This window comes from Lacerta agilis, chromosome 17, assembly GCF_009819535.1.
Source record: "Lacerta agilis isolate rLacAgi1 chromosome 17, rLacAgi1.pri, whole genome shotgun sequence".
Lineage (NCBI taxonomy): Eukaryota > Metazoa > Chordata > Lepidosauria > Squamata > Lacertidae > Lacerta > Lacerta agilis.
Window position 1 is genome coordinate 15,335,342 of NC_046328.1, and position 18,755 is coordinate 15,354,096.

Below are 18,755 nucleotides of genomic sequence, written 5' to 3' on the forward strand. Positions count from 1 at the left end.
CGGACCCGCCTGGGAGGCCAAGGTGGACCCGGCGCCGGCCCCCCGCCCGCCTTTGTTCCCCGGCGAGGCCTTCTCCTTCGCCGGCCCCGTGCGCCCTGAGCGCCCAGCCTTGTTGCGCGCCGCCTTTGCCGCCGCCCTGAGCGCGCTGCCCGGCGGCGGGCCGGCTTTTATGCTCACGCCGGCTGCCGCGGGTGGGAGGAGCCGGGCAGGTTGTCCCCGGCGCTGCTGCCGTTGCCCGGCCTCCTCCTCCTCCTCCTCTTTCCCCATCATCATCTCCACCTCCTCCTCCTCCCCGCCCGGCTGAGAGGGGTCGGGGGAGGGGGCAGCATGGCCTGGCCGTCCGGCCCCTTTTCCAACGCTCAGCTGCCCCGGGAGTGTGGCGCTGCGCCTCGCAGGGAGAAGAGGTCCGAATGGAGACAGAAGCCAACCAGCCCGGCCTCGCCTCCCCGGACTCCCCCCACGACCCCTGGTACTCGGCCCGGCCCACCCTCGCCTCCGACGCTGCCTCCTCCTCCTGCTCCGACGCCGACGCTCTCGGCCGGCCGGCAGCTTCCCCGCCATGCCCGATTGCTGGCGGCGGCCGGGGCAGGCTCTCTCCTCTCCTCCTCTCTCCTCTGCCTGGCTGCGGGGAGCCGCCAACATGGCCGATTCCCCCGCGCGCTCGCCTCCTCCATCCACGCCTCCGCCGAGCCGGGCAGCCCACTTGCGCCCGCCGCATCCCCGGGGCGCCCTGGCGCCGCTGCCGCCGCCCCGATCCGCCATCCCGAGCGCTCCGGAGGCGGCGCACACACGCCCCCCCCTTTTTCCCCAACGCCACGCTCGCCGCCCGCCATGGACGGAGGAGTTCCTGGGGTCCCCCAGGCAGCCTCTCTTCCTCTCTCCCTGCGCCCGCGCCGCCCTTGATCGGGGGGCTTTCCCTCCTCTCGGAATACGAAGCGCTTAACTTTTATGGCCGTCTTGTTGCTCTCGCGTGCTGATTTAAAACCCCGTGTCTCTCTCTTTTTGTGTTTTCTTCCCTCTCGTTAGCAAAATGTTCATCGGGGGATTGAGCTGGCAAACCACGCAAGGTGAGAGCAAGGCGGCGGTAGCGGCCCGGCGTGGGGAGTATTCGGGAGGATGGGGGGGGGAGAGGGAGTTACTGGGCCGGGGGCAGGCGTTCTTATGGGTTCGGTTCTGGCCGAGCCGCACCTGCAACCCAAACTTTTTCAACTCCTCTGACGCCTTTTCTCCTGCCCCTCCCCAAATCTTCTCTGCGATGTACAGAACTTAGATGCGCCTTTTCATGGCGGGGGTGGGGGGGGAGCGGGCTTCTCCCATGTGGGTCTTTGTGATCAGCTTTGGGTAAGGGGCGCTGTTCGGACTCGTTTGCAAGGCCCCCCCCCAATTCCCTCTCTCCTTCTCTGTTGGAGGGGGGAAGCTTCCCCTGGAGCATGCCCCCCTCTCTCTTCTCTCTTCACCTCCAAGTGTTGTAGGATCTACCCCACTCTTTGCCAGCAGAGGTCGGATAGCCCCCCTCCCTCTTTTCTGTAAGCTTTGGGGTGGGGAGGAAAGAGGCATCACCCGGGGACACCCCCCCCACAGTGCCACCACCTGCCTAGGGGACCCATTTGTGTCCTTCTCTTGTGCTTTGCAGAAGGATTGCGGGAGTATTTTAGCCAGTTTGGCGAAGTGAAAGAGTGCCTGGTCATGAGGGACCCGCTGACAAAGCGATCCAGGTGAGATGCCCCCACTTCACTCCTCCCCCCCATCCCTCTTGCACCAGATCCATTCTTTCTAACCAACTTCCTTTCGGTCTCTTTCTCTCTCCTTCCCACCTCCTCTCCCTGGTCCAGAGGATTCGGGTTTGTCACTTTCATGGACCAAGCTGGTGTGGACAAGGTACTGGCCCAATCTAGACACGAACTGGACTCCAAGACGGTGAGTCCCCTTCTCCCATCTCCAGAGCGCGCTCTGTGTGTGTGTGTGTGTGTGTGTGTGTATGTGTGTGTGTGGGCGCAATAGCCAGCGACCTATCAGCTATTGACTAGAGCTATATTGATCCTGTCTGGCTATTGGGTTTTGAAGCAGGCAGTGAAACCAACGGCTTCTCCAGTCTGTGCAAGGACCTGATGTGTTTTCTTGGTTTAGGGGTTGTGTTTTTCAAAACTTTTTAACTCAGCAAAGTTCTCTTTGCAGAACAGTTTTAGGGAGGTAATGAATTGAAAAGTATTGTACTGGGGCAGGGTGAATGTTGTATGAAAGCCTGTGTGATGCTGGTTGGATATTTTGGAGGAAAGTCTAGTGCTTCAGTGGGGTGAGGGCAGACCCTAGGCCTTTTGTCTGGCTTGGCCCATGGGGTGCTGCTGGAGCTTTTGCTGAACCTGAGACCTACTGAAGGATGCTTGATTTCTCCCTGAAGATTAGGACTATTCTTTTGGATCTTGGTTAGGCATCAGAAAGTGGCTGGGTTTTTTTTTTGTTTTTGGTTTTTTGAGGGGGGATATTTTATTTTGATTTGGATTTTGGATTTTCCACCTTGGCCTAACCCTTTCAAGCTGGATATTCTTCCTCCAATATCTGGGGCCTGAGTGGTTGACTGGCAGATCCCCTTCTCACTTGCAAAATAAAAATAAAATTAAGCTCTTTTGGTCCAAGGTTGTGTGGAATGCCAGTCTCAGGGCTCCCTCCCCATTTATTGGGTATTGGAAGATCGACACTGGCTCCGTTAAAGAGGGAGAGTCACTTTGCATATGGTCAGAGACAGTTTTCAAACATTCCATGGATGTGGCCCTGGAGCTCATGTTCTGGGTCTCAAATGGAGACATGGCTTTACAATGCAATGTTATTTGCAGTAGTGAAGGCTTTTTTATTATAAGAAACCAGTAATTTTCCAAAATAACATATGCAGCAATAAATACATCTAAACAGCATAGCTATATATAGCAATGCATGATAATTTCAAATGCCAGGTGCAGGTGAGGAGAAGGATTTCTAGAGTATATATCTCTTTTGTGTTTCTCTAACATTTAGGTCACCTTGGGGACTATTTTTAAAAGTAGCATCTCCTAACTCCTGTTACAAATCAGAACGAACCTTTCATGTGCATCTGTGTCTGTCTGGGCTGGGACTTGTCTCTCACCATCTTCCTGATTTAATGTAAGAAATAAAGTCATTCCAAAGTTGTTGAGAATTAGTCTGTTGCCTTTGCGTCATTCCAAAGTTATTGAGAATTAGTCTGTTGCCTTTGCGTTTCTGAGCAGCTTAAGGAGGCATGTTAGTTTCTCCGTGATTGCCAAGTCCCAAAGTTCAGTGGTGAACTTCGATAAGTATCTGTTTTAAAGTGGGGGTCTTTTTGATGACCAACAGGTGTTTTGGGGACTTCTCTCTCTCTCTTGCGAAATTGGGGATCTTGTACACTTAATTTACCTAAATGTTTAAAAGGTATCTCTTGTGTCCCTTTATCGTTGTGGTTGGGAGAGGTACCACCAGAAAGCCTAGGTGGGAAGAGTATCTGAAGAAGTGTGCATGCACACGAAAGCTCATACCAGGAACAAACTCAGTTGGTCTCTAAGGTGCTACTAGAAAGAATTTTCGATTTTGTTTTGGGAAGAGTATGTTTGGGGAATCTGCAACCTTTCACCTGGGAGTCGCCCTACCCCCTTGGCAAATGCCCCTCCTCCTAGGAACTGCATAAATGACTTTCTGATATATTTTACCAATCACCACCCTCCCCTCAAGCCTATTTGCATGTTCAGCAAGCAAGAAGACTTGCCCTGGGGTGTGTGCAGAGGAAAGTAGCAGGTCTGGAAGCAAAGAACTAGGAAGGGAGGCGGGGAGGGGGGTGGGCTATAGAAGTGATCAACAGCCAGCACAGCTGTTCCATTCCTATTCCCAACATATGGTGGCTCTTTGGTTGTCTAATAACAGAGAGCTGAGTCCGGATCCAACTAGTGTCTTAGCCCAAGTAGATTTGGGGCCCTGAGGTGGAAAATCCAGATGAGAATACCCAAATCAAATCCCTTCCCGACTTTCCAAATTTGTATTTTCAGATTGGGTTTTCTACCTCTAGGCCTTAAAATGATTGGACCCCAAATAGTTGGATTCCCCCCCTCAATTTTTTTTGGGGGGGTTCCTAAATAGGGACTTAAAATGCTTGCTCAGTTTTGTTCTAGTTGGGATAAAATTATTATTATTATTATTATTATTATTATTTTACTATTTATATCCCACCCATCTGACTGGTTTCCCCAGCCACTCTGGGCAGCTTCTAGAGCATATAAAAACATAATAAAATGGCAAACATTAAAAACTTCCTGATACGGGGCTGCCTTCAGATTACTTCTAAAAGTTGCGTAGTTCTTTATCTTTGATTTGAACCATTGTTACCCAGAGCTGGGTTGAGTGCTCTTTTGACCAGTTTGTGAGACCTGTAGTGCATCTTAGTATAGCATTATTGAAATGTAGAGTTGAAAGGGTACCCCTAGCATCATCTAGTCCAACCCCCTGCATTGCATGAGTCTTTTGCCCAATGTCAGGCTTGAACCCACAACTGTTAGTTTTTCACTCTTAGTTTTTCCGGGTGTGCGTGTGTTTGTGAATGTGGATACACATTTTGGTGATGGATTGCAGTGGCTGGGAGTCTTTTCTTGAGGATACTTTTAAGTCATTTTTCCTGTGGTTGAAATCTGAGATATGGGGCTCAAGGTTAGAACTCTGCCTAGAGGAAACAATGTCCCCCCTCCCCCCCTTGCAGGGCATGACTTTTAAAGGAACAATTCTGTTCAAACCCACAGAAACCAAGGGGAACCTATGCAAGTCCCCCTTCATTTTGGAGTGAGGGGCTTACGAAAGAGAACTTTGCCAGCGGCTAATGTCACACTGTGTGCTGTTTTAATCCAATTTCTGGTAGAATTCAGTATCCAAGGTGAACAGAAGGCATTCCAAAGGGAGACCTTTCCTTGAGGCTGCCTGGGGGAGTTGCAGAAAAGTTGATCACTGCCCTCCTTTCTTCAGGGGATCGTTCCCTTTCCTGTGTCCAGGAATCTCCTCTCTCTGCCGAATGCATATGCCCTGTATTCCTTAAAAGTGTAATGAAAGTTTATCCTGAAAGTCAGGCACAAGTTTTCATTATTTTTTCTTTCTTGATACAATGAAGCGGGCCACGCAGGTTGTGCTGTGATAAATGGGTTAGTCTTTCAAAAGTCTCTGTTAGTTTGGGAAGAGGATATGATGGTCTACTACAGTACTTGGAAGCAATCCTCACCTAAATCACTGAGGTTGCTGTAGGATTGGGTTGTAATAAAGCTAGTCCTGTTGGGGTATGTATGCAGAGTAGGGTTTTTTCCAGGGTGGACCGGGCCATCTCCTCTCCCTCTAAACCAGCCTCCAACTGGGTGCCCTCCAGCTGTTCTGAACTACAACTCCCATCAGCCCCAGCTGACTGGCTGGGGATGATGGGATTTGTAGTCCAAAACAGCTGGAGGGCACTCGGTTGGGGAAAAGCCTGCCTCTGAACTTTGCTACAGTGCCTAATCAGCTAAGCCCATCCTGGATCTCTGTGGGAGCAGCAAGGTCACCCCACCCCTGAAAGAAAGGAGTGAGTGATGAATGAATATCCATGGCGGCTGGCCTAATCCTTGGGAACAGTTTCCTGGGGATACAAAGTGAGATGAAAGCTGTGGTTGCTGATCCCTATTCTTTTCTCTGCCTCCTCCGAACAGTGCCTCTCTCTCTCTCTCCCTCTTGTCTCTTACAACCTTGCTGTGGGGCCTCCCCTTCGAGGTGGAGCGGTTGGGGGGAGGGGTTAAGTGAGCCGAGGGAGAGAACAGAAGGGGTCTCATGCTGTACGGATTGGTGGGGTGGTGGGGGTGGTTGGCCGGCTATTGAAATCTCCTGATGCGTCTGCTTTGCTGGGTTGAGGGGGAGGAGGGCGGGAATTGTGGGGAGCAATTTCAGTAGCTCTTTTTCAAAAAATACCCACCCTCTTTTGTTTGGAGCTCAAACCCTTCTGAGCTATCTATCCTCTTTCTCTGCCCCTCCACCCCACCTGGGTCAGCCAGAGTTTCAGGTCCTGAGATGGAAAATCTAAATGGCATTACTTACTTACACACACACACACACACTCTTCACATCTTCTAGGACATTCTCCTGCTCACACCCCATTGGAATGAATGGGAGTTGCAGTAGAGCACAGACTCCCGCCGCCATCAAATCTTTCCTAACGAGGCGTGTGCAGAATAACTTCAAAGTATTTATTTAGTTATTGCATTTATATCCCGCCTTTTTCTCCAAAGAGCTAAGGTGTTGTACATGGCTCTTTCCCCTCCTCATTTAATTCCCACAGCAGCCCTGTGAGGTAGGATGGGCTGAGAGAATGTGACTGCCCCAAGGTCACCCAGCGAGCTTCGTAGCTGAGTGGGGATTTAAACCCTTGTCTCCCAGGTCCTAGTCCAATACTCTTAACCACTACGCCACAGTAGCTCTCCCATACTTTAATGGTGCCCTGAAACTGCCACCTTGCCTTGTTTTATCGCAAGTACAGCTCTGCTACTTCCTTCCTCTTTTTTCTTTTTTAAAAAATAACACTTTTTCAGATGTTAGACAAACATAAAGAGCAATCAAACTCTCTCCTTTTTTAAATTAAAAAAGCCTGTTTGAAAACATGTGCACAGCCTTAGGTTGGTGCAAGTTTCCAATACTATTTATTTGTTAAGTGTGTGTTGTGTTATCTAACCCATCCTAATCCTGGAATTTAGGAAACATTGGAGTAGGGATATAGCTCAGCAGTGGAGCATTCATTCCTCAACACCTCCAGGTAGAGCTGGGAGAGAACCCTGCCTGAAGCCCCGGAGAGCCCCTGCCAGCCAGTGTAGACAGAACTGAGGTACATGGACCCCAAATGGTCTGACTTGATATAAGGCCACTTCCTGTATTCCCAAAACATCCCAAGGGCATCAGGTTGGCAAAGGCTGGTCTTCTGTGACTTGATAGTGGTTTTCCAGGGTCTCAGAGAAAGCTATTTCCTTTTACCTCCTACCTGATACTTTTTAAACTGGAGGTGCCCTGGAGTTAGAGCTGAGATTTCCAAGATGCAAAGACTGGGGTTTTCTACCAAGTTCTGATCCTTCTTTGGGAAACCCTGGTCCAGACCTAAACGTCTTGAGTTCATTGACCGCTTTCACGAGCTTATTAAGCTATCATTGCCCCTGTGTTAGAAACTCAGATATAGAAGCTAATTGGCAAATGGCATCTTAAACCTAGGTTGCGGTAGCCACAATGGAATGTCTAGTCGCCTTTTTTGCAGTGGCATTTTTTGTTATTGTTTATTTCATTTCTGTAACGCTTTGTATTTTAAAGAAAAAAAATCTCACAGCAGTTTACGACACATTAAAAAGTCAAATAAAACAAACCATCATAAAACAAACTCAAGCTTCAAGGAAAATATTTCAGATCCTTCTCTAAGTGACATTTGGCTTTCTCCATATTTATTTACCTACTTAATTTCTATAGCTGCCCCATAGCAGAAGCACTCTAGGGAGCTAGTGTGGTGTAGTCATGAAGCTGACTGCGTGACCATGGTCCAGTCATAGCATCTTAATCTACCTCACAGGGTCATTGTAGGGATTAATTGATGAGGGGCGGGTGAACCATGTAGTCCTTGGGGGAAAAGGTGGGATATAAACGCAATAAATAAGCTATTCTGATTACCTGCTTATGAAAGCTGGAGGGGCCAACCAAATAGAGATGTCAGTCGCCAACCTGGCACCCTGAGATCGCCATGTGATCACAGTTGGACCCGTGCCAGTTGCAAAACGCACCTGGCGCCTGGCTAGTTTCCAACACTGCTCACCCCCCCAACCCATATTATTAAAAATGTAAGTGAAATAACGTCAAGAAATAGTAATACACTTTTTTAGCAGCATGGTCTGACGGTAGTGTTGTATTGTGCAATCATCTTATTAATCACGGAGGTTTCTCGTTGGCAAGCGAGTGCACTCTGTACATGCGCATGCCTTTGATTTCTGAGGCTCATAGCTCCTGGTTCTTTTTTTGTTGCGCTATATCCTGTGAACTTTTTCACCACTAGAACCTTGCTGACCCCCTCTCAACCCCCCGGGTCTTTAATCACCCACTGCACAGTCCCATTGACCACTTTGGATACCCTAGTCTGGGAGGTGTCTCCCGATAGGAAGCTGAGCAGGTCCACATATGCTTCCCATGTGACTTGATTACTCTCCAGTTGACTGGCTGGCAGCTTCACATGTACAAATGGGATCCTGTTGAAAGGCAGAATTGAACTCAAGTAGGCGAAGTAGGCATTCCTCTCTGGTGATGAATCTGTTCCGGCTCATAAGAACGTAAGAAGAGGTTGCTGGATCAGACCAGTGGCCCATCTGGTCCAGCATCCTGTTCTCACAGTGGCCAACCAGGTGCCTATGGGAAAACTGCAAGCAGGATTCAAGCACAAGAGCCCTCTCCCCTCCAGTGGTTTCCAGCAACGGGTATTCGGAAGCATTGCTGCTTCTGACTGTGAAGGCAGATTAGAGCCATCATGGCTAGTAGCTATTGATAGCTTTATCCTTCATGAATTTGTCCAATCCTCTTACAAAGCCATCTAGGTTGGTGGCCACCACTGCCTCCTGTGGGAAGGAGTTCCATAGTTCCACTATGCATGAGGAAGTCCTTTGGTTTTTTCCTTGTGCTGAATCTTCCAACATCCAGCTTCATTGGATGTCCATAAGTTCTAAGGTAATGAGAAAGAGAGAAAAACCTTTTCTCTGTGCCATGTATCTTTTTATAAACTTAAATCATGTCACCTCTTACTCTCGCTTTCTCTAACCTAAAAAGTCCCAAACGCTGCAACCTTTCTTCAATGGGTGTGTGCCACTCTATCCCCTTGATCATTTTTGTTGCCCCTTTCTGAACCTTGTCCAACTCTATAATCTCCTTTTGGAATTGAGGCGGCCGCAACTGTACACAGTATTCCAAATGCGGTTGCACCATTCAGCAAGCCCATTCAGTTTTCAGTGTGGCCGTGAAGTGATGAATGAGCCTGTGTGAACCAGCCCTGATGGCTGCCGGCCTCTGCATTTCCCCCTGCTCCCTAGGAGCCTGGAGTGATTTTGAGGTGGAAGAAGCTTAAGTGCAATGTTTCCTCAATGGCCTTTATTTGTAAGCAACGTAGAAACACGCTGAGGTCTGTTTACGCAAATGTTAAGTCTTAATAGGTACCTTTGCTAGGCTGGAAGATAAGCATTGCTGAGGGGGCAGGAGGAAAGTGGGGCATTTTGGATTCAGGGTGAAGCAATTTGCAGTATAGCTGGCACCACAGGTCTTGCCGACGTGTCTTCCGTGGCTCCGCTTGGCTACGGCATTGATTTGGCAATAGATAACCTCAGAGGATGATTCCAGCAAGTTAAATGTGGTTACACGGGCTTTAACAGTAATTGCACAGTGTTTGGAGCGGTAGTAGGATTGCGAGGAAGCGGATTGTGCCCTTGGCTCCCCCCTGTAAGGTCACTAGTCCTCATGATTAGAAGTGGGAGCAAATGGTATTGGTTCAGTAAGGTGCCTTTTTAAAAACTGTGCATACATATAGGGTTCTGGGGGTATTGAGAGTGCTTCACTCAGTAGCCCTTACAATAGCCTTGTGAGGTTGGACAGTCTTATCCCCCACCCCACCCCTAGGGAAAAGCCAGACCAAAAATGAGTACTGTGGGGTGTTTTGCAGAGGACGAAGAGTTAAGGACCTCATCCTGCCTGCCAGTCCTTCCCTGCAAGCAGGAACCCCACCCCCAAAATATTAGTAGCTTTATTTTTTATTATTATATTTGTATCCCATCTTTTTCTCCAAGGAGGTCGAGGTGGCATACACTGTTCTCCCCCATCTCATTTGATTCCCCACAAAACAACCCTGTGAGGTAGGTTAGGCTGAAAGGCTGTGACTGGCCCAAGGTCACCCAGTGAGCTTCACATGGCTGCATGTGGATTCGAACCCTGGTCTCCCAGGTCCTAGACCAGCACTCTTAACCACTGCACCAGACTGAAGGACGCTTGGGTGTGATGTCATTCCTCTCTGATGCCACCTAGTGGTGGAGGCATGACTCGCACCAGCAGCTTCCTGGCTCACATCTCCCCTCCTTATGCACAGTTTTGGGTGCTCTGTCAGATGCAAGGGGAGAGGGCAGAAGTGCCTTCCTCCTGCTCTGTGGGTCTCTGCCGAGTGTCCACATGGCTGGGTTGAGCTGCTTCAATGCACTTATTTCAGGAACTGTGGGCAGCCAGCCAGCCTCTGCTTTCAGTTCCCAGCTAAAGCAATGCACTGGCTGGCCTGTCATAGGAGGTTTATGGGGTTGGTTGTAAGGCCGCCTGAGATAATGTGTCCAAAAGAACTCCAGGCATGCTGGAACGCTGCTGCATAAATATTAACAGCAATTATGATGATGATTAAGGTTGCTCTTAGCTGGGAAGCGAATAACTTCTCCCCCGGCCCTGGTTTACATGGAGGTATTTTTTGGAGAAAGGAAGGAGAGAGAGGGAAGTTTGTCCAGCCTTGCAAATAAGTTATGAAAGTTACTAGCCTGCAAAAAAAATATTAACCAGACAGAGAGCTGAATTTCTGTGCTGGGCTTGTGGAGGAGGGGCTCCATTCCCCCCGTCCTGAACTTCATTGGTTTCTATGCTGGCCTGCCCACACATCTGCATGAGACACCATGCACTCACCTGCCTGTATTCCTTGTTGCCTGTGGCTACCAGCTTGGTGCGTAACCTGATATAACCTTTATGTTTTAAATCTGAGATGGCCTTCACTTTTCATAATCTGTTTGCAACTAAATGCCCAACTTAAATTTCTAGACTTTGCTGCAATCGGATCAAGTGACCATGAGAAAGAGCTGAGGCAGGAGTAGCCAATATGGTTCCCCTCCAGATGTTGCTGGCTCTAAACCTCCCATTATTCCTGACCTTTGGCCATCCTGACTGGGACTTGCAGGAGTAACTGTAGTCCAACAATGGCAGGAAGTGTTTGGCTCTCACTGTGGGATGAAGACTGGGAACTCTCGGCACCGTTTCTGCCAAAGGCTTTAATGCAAAAGTCAGGTTCAGCAGGTACACAGGTACATCAGAGGCATGGGGCTTCAAAAGGCTATCTGTGCAGCGGCGTTTGAAATTCACCAGACTACAGGCACATTTTGCACCTGGCTCTTGGCCACTTGCAACCAAGTGGAGATGCCCAGGTGCCAGGATGTCACCCGATGTCTCCACCATCTGGTGGTGCATGCCTGGGGATCCTTGGATCTTGCCTGTTTTCATACGCCAGCAACATATCCTGTAGAATTCTATGCATTACATTTTATCTGCACAATCAGAATGAATTTCAGGAACTAAAAAGTCATATTGAAAAGTACGACTTTTGAGCCATCTGGCCCCAGAATTGCAACTAGGCATTCTGTTTTGGCGACTGTAACCCTGGTTTAAGGATCCATTTGATGCCTAGCTTATATATCTGAGTTTCTAATACTGTATGCACAGCAAACATCCCAAGTCCCAGGTCTGGGCAAACAAACGGGCACTTCTTTGAGTAGGTTGGCTTTTCGAGGCATCTTCTCACTGGAGCTGTGGAGATGGGAGTGAAGTCAGGACTGGCTTTGCATTGGTCTTTCAGTTGCATCTCTAGGTTCAATGACAAGAAGCAGCACCAGGGATGGCTCCATTGCAGGTCGTTTTGGGCTTGGGATATCTAGCGTCTTGGAGGAAGAAGGTTCTCCTGTCAGCCTGCTTGGGCCCAAACTCCCTCTCCCAGTCCACTGGGCTCCTCAGGGTCAGTCACCGACTGAGGTCCCTAGGAGCCTCACAATAAGTCATCCAGCTCCAGCTCCCCAGTCTCTCCCCATTCGTCTTCTGCATCCGGCTGCCCTTTCCAAGGCGTCTTTTGCAGCGGACTCATGACAGGAAGGAACTGTTCTGGCATTCCTTGAGCCAGACAGATTCATGGAGGGCAAGTTCTGTGAACAGTTGTTACCAGTGTCAGCTAATTAGAACCCCTGTGTTTATGACATACTTGTTTCATAAAAATTATATACTGCTTGGTTGTTTAAAAACAGAACAAATATTATGTGGCACCTGTAAACAGTACCAGTTCCGCAGATTAAAGCCAGTTGACTAGGCGTCTGGAGGGGTAAGGTGATCTTGCAGGTGTGTGTAAAACCTTTAGCCTCCCAGATGTTTCTTGGGACTACAGCTTCTATGGGCCTTTAACAGGAGATGCACCAACTCGAAACAAAACAGAAGCTTTTGCAGACACAAACAGTGTCAAATGTGGGATTGTGTATAAACTTTCCTGCGCCATTGTGAGCGCCAGTGTGGTTAGAGACCAGGGTTCAAATCCCCACGCGGCTATGAAGCTCACTGGGTGTGACCTTGGGGGCCAGTCACCCACTCCCAGCCTGTGCCTACCTCACAGGGTTGTTGTGTGGATAACTATGTACACCACCTTGAGCTCCTTGGTTTTATTGTGTTTATGCCCCACTTTTTCTTCCATGGAGCACAGGCTGCTATACACCGTCCTCCCGCTCCTTATTAATCCCCACAACGACCCTGTGGGGTAGGCTACCACCCACCTCCCAAGGTCACACACAATGAACTTCACGCCCTAGTGGGGATGAATATTGCAGCTGAATATTGGTGCTTTTAAGTTGAACCCAGGATCAAATAAGGTAACCAGTGCAGGTGATACATGAGCCCTGTAAGATAATATGATAAATGATCAGGCGTGAAAGAGTTGAGTAACGCTTTTCCAGGCTGAAGCGGGCCGCCCAACCTGACAGCCATTTCCTGTACAGTTTTTGCAAAAAAAAAAAAAAAAAAATGCTGTTTGCTTCTTGGGAGCATCAAACACAACCTTCCTCTTCTCTCTCTTGAGGTTCCTTTACTCTTTGCTTCCGTTTTTACGTGTCCTGACTCCAACCCCTCCAAGCGCACCCTGTATTGCTCCCACTTCTTAAATAACTTGCTCACTTCTAGTTACACCTTTTCTAGCCCCCTTTTTTAAAAATAGGAAAAGGAAAACCCTCCCAGCCTCAGTTTGCCTCCCAACACTTGCTAGCCAGACGGTCTAGCTGCACAATTTGAATAACAGCCGGCCTCACCCAGCTTACAGCAAGCAGGCTCTCTTTTCTGCCTAGTGAATTGTGCTGGGAAAAGGAAGGCCTGGGTTAACTTTTGTTGAAATAGGGGAGTATCTTCTTGGCAGGAGCTGAATGTCTCTGGCTGGGAACTGAACAAGACAGGGGACAATTGTTTGTGCTTGGTATCTTCCATCAGCCTCCTGCTGTCCCGCGGGGCCTTGGAAACTCACTGTGGGCTTTTGCTAATGCCACAATGCAAAGGGATTGAGTGTGTTTTTGTTTGTTACGTGTTTTAGAAACTTGTCTCCTACCTATTCTCCCTCCCTCCCAACCCTCCCTGAACAAGGGTGTGCTTGTGTGATTATAAGCGTTGAGGGATAATCGGGAGCAGAGGTGGCCCTGGTGAAACACAGAAATGATTGAAGAGCATTGGAGCATCTTCTGTACAAGCAGAGGTGGTGCAGCAGCCATTTGCCAACCTGGCACCCTCCAGGTGTTTTGAGCTACAACTTCCATCACCCTCAGCAGCATATGGCTTGTAGGCTGGAGTTGATGGGAACTGTAACACAAAACACTTCGAGGGCAGCAAGTGTGGAGTTCTTTAGTTTAGGGGCGGGGAAATGATAATTTTGGGGTGGTGAAAAGGTGTCTAAAATCAATGGTGTGGCGAGTAAAAACGGACTCGGTTTCTCCTCTCACAGTAGCCGGCAACTTGTGAAAACTTATTGAGGAATGGGGCACAGAGCAACCTACTTCTTCCCCTCCATACACAATTGACTGATGGGGTCTCCTTGCCAAGCTATGTGTTTTTGGCGGTACGCCTGGATGCTGGTTTTAAACAAAGGATTAGGCAAATCCTTGGAGGATAGGCGTAATTTAACGGCTCCTGGCCACAGTAGCTAAATGGACCAATCCCCTGTCGACAGGAGCACTGCAGCTCTGATGGACCTGATGATAGGGATGAAGAAGCAGGGCAAGGCTGCTTCCCTACCTGTGAACATCCAGAGGCAGCTATTTGCTTACAAAACCCACAAAATTTAAAACAGGAAGTAGGATGTTAGAGCAATATTCATAGTGGAAAGAAACATAGGAAGCTGCCTATTGTAGCTGGTCCATGCAGCTCGATATGACACTGACTAGCAGAGGCTCTCCAGTGTTTCAGACGGGACTGTTTCCAGCCTCACCTGGAGATGCTGCCAGAGATCTCATCTAAGACCTTCTGCTGGTAAAGCAGATGCTCTACCACTAGCTTATGGTCTTGCCCCTGAAAATAAAGGTTCTAGAATAAGGCTGCTTCATTCCAAGTCAGACCACTGGTCCTCTAGCCTAGCATTGTCTACGTTGACTGGCAGTGATTCTCCCTGGTTTCAGGCGGGGATCTTTCCAGGTTGTACCCGGTGATGCTGTTGGGGATTTAACCTGGGACCTTCTGCATGCAAAGCAGGTGCTCGACCACTGAGCCATGGTGCTTTCCTAAAGACCTACTGAAATAAAACTGTTTCAGGCTGGTGCCTGAAACTTAGCTGGGCTGGTGGCTGCCTGGTTTCTGATAGCATTGAGTGTCGTGGAGTTGGGCCCTCTATGCTGCAGGCACGACTCCTTGATGGCACAAGACATGCTTCTGGATCATGGGGGAACCACAAACAGTGTTCCTTCAGGTGTTCTCAGCTTGTGACACAATAAGGGTGAGGCAGTCCTTAAGGTGTATCCTTAAGGCAGAGGTTTTCAAACTTTTTGAGTCCACGGCTCCCTTTACCAACTTCATTCTTCCTGCAGCACCCATGTGGGGCTCAGGAGCCCAGTTATGTCACCCCCCGCCTGCAGAGCTGGCAGCCTCTCACCCTTTTTCAAACACCCTCGCTTGTGGAGTGTTCCCTCTTCCTTCTCTCCTCTCCCTTCTCCTTGGGAGTCCTCTGGGCAGCCGCTGCTGCTGCCCCTGGTCTCTGAGCTGCCCCACCCCACCCCAAAGAGAGGTGCCTCCTCACGCTGCCCCCACAGGGGCCTGGGACTTGTCTGTCCATTCCCAGCAGCAAGGGCTGGGATCCCTCACCCGCTTGCTTGCTTGCTTGCCTGCTTACTCTAAGGCCACCACAGCTCCTGGCAACCAGCACCACCTGACAAGCCCCAGAGGCACCATTTGCCTGGGGCGCTTGTATCCAGGGCTGTTGCACAAACAGCCACACAAGTCTTTGGGAGGCATAGACACAAGAGGACATCAGAGGAGGAAGGAAAGAGGAACGGAGGCCAGTGTTGCCCACGGCACCCCTGACTGTCATTCAAGGCACTCCAGGGTGTTGAAAACCCCTGCTTTAAGGTGTATCCAAAGCTGCTCAGGAGGTTTGTACACTAGTACAAGGACCTTGAATATGGATGAGAAGCCACTGCAGACTAGTTGGGCACTGTTGGTAACAGGTACTTTCAGCATCGTATCTGTTGCTGTGCCTTTGTTGGCATGTGGCCCTTGGAAGGTTGCCAGCTGGGGAATGCGGCCCTCTGGCTGAAGATGTTTAAACATCCCTGCCTTTACATGCCAAGTCTGGGTGATATCCAGAGTTAGTCATACTCAGACCCTTTGAAATTTATGGCCACGGCGACATTAGGAATTGGTGTAAAAGGTGCCTTAGGAATAGCCACTGTTGTGGCTGCCTCTTCTATTCCCTGGCCCCAGGCTGTGATTTTCCTGGGCAAAAGAATTCTGCCTTGGTCAGACCCCACATGAAGTCTTGGGTACCACAGTTTAAGATATTGAAAGCTGGAGCACGTGCGGGATCAGAAATTCTTGAAAGATTGGAGTAAATATGCGAGTTATTTGAAAAACAATTGTAATCAACTGACTACAGTACGCTTGTAGGATTACAATAAGTTTTGTAAGGAGAACTATACGAAATATTACAGAAAAAAATTAGGAGAATGTACTTTAAGTTATGGATTGTTAGAAGTAATAGTTAAGATAATGAAATGCAAGATTAAGAGATGAAGGTTGAAAATCACTAGACGTGGTTGATGGAAGTCCTAGGCTTATAGCCAAAATGTTGTATAAGATGAGAGGAGATGTTATGTTTTGTTTGGAAAATATATGTAAAAACTAATAAAATATATTTTAAAAAAGAAGAAAGCTGGAACACGTCAAGAGGAGGGTGACAAAGATGATCAAGGGTTTGGAAACCAAGCCTTATGAGGAATGGTTGAGGGAACTGGGTATGTTTAGCCTGGAGAAGGCAGTGGGGTGATATGAGAGCCATCTTCAAATACCTCAAGGGCTGTCACATGGAAAATGGAGCAAGCTTGTTTTCTGCTGCTCCAGAGGGTAAGGACCCGAACTAATAGATTCAAATGACAAAGATTCCAATTAAACATTAGGAAGAACTTTCTGGTGGCCAGAGTTGTTTCACAGTGCAAAGGATACCCTTGGAAGGTAGCGGACTCTCCTTTGTTGGAGGGTTTTAAACAGGCTGGATGGCCATCTGTCAGGGATTCTTTAGCTGTGACTCCTGCTTTGCAGGGGTTTGGACTAGAATGACCCTTGCAATCCCTTCCAGTACTACAGTTCTGCGAAATGTGCTTGCACAAAAAGTCCAACCAGGAGTAGCAATGGTTGCAGCAAACTGTGTTGTCTTTGCCGATTGAGAGTTTACTTGTGTATGTGGGGTACCTGCCCTGTGGGTAAGGTACACACTGCCTGCCTGTCATGGCAGGGAGGAAGAGTCTTGGAGCAAGTCACAACATTCTCATACGGCAAAGGTTGTTTTTTTTTTGGGGGGGGAGAGCTGATCGTGGAGACTGTGGTACAAAGTGGGAGTGTTGCCAGGCTTTGCAATGTGGCGGCCCCCTTCCCTTACTAAACAGTGGGGCCGCGTGCCCTGTCCTGGCACCCCCTGCTTTAAGAGTGGAGTTGCTGGTGAGTGTATTAATCTGGAGTCACCCAGCAAGGGTTGTAGGGAGAGAAGCATTTGCAACGTGCTCAATTCCTGGTCAGGAGCCAGGTGGCTTGGTGCTAAGTGTTCTCTTTCCTTTGCACAAAGTGCATCTTCTTTATAGTGTCCCATCACCAGAGTTCCTCCTTGTGTGCTCTGTGTGTGGCATGAGGGAGAGAGCAAGAGCATACGGGAAATCACCCTGTGTGGGCTTTTTATATACTGGGTGCTATGAATGCTGAATCCCAATTGGGTCTTGAATTGCACCATAGCCTATTGTGCATTCGGAGATGTGGGCAGGGTCATCCTTGGGTCAGGGTCCTTACATCATTGTGGGGGTGGCTATTCTTATCCCCTCTCCTGAAGCCAGTGGGAAATACATGTCTTGCGTTCAGGGGTGTACCTAGGGGTTGGTTAGGTTGGCCCTGCCAATGGCTCAGGCCCAGGGGTGTGTGAAAAAATTACGCCTCTCCACTCTGGCTCAAGAGTGCCTAGGAGTCTGCCTGTGTGCTCCCCGGGCTGCTCCTTGGCTGTTCTGGGTGGCTGGGAAGGTACACAGCCTCCTCTGGGTGCCTTGGTAGAGGAATCTGGTCACAAGTGATGGGGGGGGGACCAGGATCGATACAGCTCCTTGCCAAGGGTGCAAGGGAGCCTCAGTAATCATCTACTTGTGCCTTGTCCTGGTATCTTGTAAAGATACCTTATGATGATGATGATGAGGGTAGGGTGTAGCAGCCTTCGTCAGCCTGGTGCCCTCCAGATGTTTTGGACTACATGTTTGCTGGGTCTGATGAGAGTTCTAGTCCAAAACATCTGGAGGGTGCCAGGTTGGTGTAGGCTCAGCTACAGCATAAATTTGATGTCCCATCCTGTCCATGACTCCACACCATTTTAGGCACCCCACAGGTGGATCTTTGGTAGAATGTCTGCACCTGGGCAGTCCCACTGGTGCATCTGTCATGGTGGCAGCAGGCCTGGTATTCCATCAGTGTAGCATCCACCAGATCTTATAGTCCTTCATCCAGCATCTGCTTTTGTGGCTTATCAAGTGTTTTTCTTCTCCCCTAATCAAATAGCCCTGTTCAAATACTTACAGTTCTTTGAATATTTTTTTTAAAAAAAGAATATGATACTTTTATATGGTGGATAAATTAATGCGGCATACTTTCTGAGTTTGATTGTTTGTATTAAACATAAGCCCAGTGAATATGCCAAAACGGAACAGTTTCTGATTCTGGCAAGTTTTTTATTCAAAAATTTCCAGGAAACCCCACAACACTAGGGAAGGTAGTATTTCTGATGCACAGCTTCTCCTTCCTGATATAGGATTACTCTGTAAATCAGTTGAAACACTATTGCAGCATAAGCACCATTGGTTTCATTAGGACTTCCTCACAGACAAGGATGCATGGCAGCCTTCACCAGATGTTTGATGCTGTCCAGATGTTTTGGAACCCTCCCAGCAGCAAGCATGGGCAGTGGCTAAGGATGATGGGAATTGCATTCCAGCAACACCTGGAGGGCACCACTTTGACTACCTTAAACTACCAGTGAGAGTGAACTTAGAAAATCCAGCTCCTATCTGTGCCACCAGATGAAAATCAGAACAAAATTTGGGAGGGAAAGCATGGTAAGACTTTGCAGCAACTTGGAATGGCTCTGAAGGGCCTGAATTCTGCACCATAAACGAAAGAAAAGGAGACAGGAAAATAAATAAGGGGGAGTGGGAAGCAGGACA

The 18,755-nt window shown here is 48.8% G+C and overlaps 1 protein-coding gene across 1 annotated transcript in view; it reads left to right on the forward strand.

Moving 5' to 3' along the window:
* The first annotated feature begins 273 nt into the window (after positions 1 to 273).
* MSI1 (musashi RNA binding protein 1) overlaps positions 274 to 18,755 on the forward strand; it is a 53,277-nt gene continuing 34,795 nt past the window's right edge. Inside the window, exons 1-4 of the mRNA XM_033174509.1 lie at positions 274 to 469; positions 1,027 to 1,067; positions 1,634 to 1,715; positions 1,833 to 1,917. Coding sequence (XP_033030400.1) covers positions 411 to 469; positions 1,027 to 1,067; positions 1,634 to 1,715; positions 1,833 to 1,917 — 267 coding nt within the window. The 5' untranslated portion in view covers positions 274 to 410. The remainder of the gene's footprint in view (positions 470 to 1,026; positions 1,068 to 1,633; positions 1,716 to 1,832; positions 1,918 to 18,755) is intronic.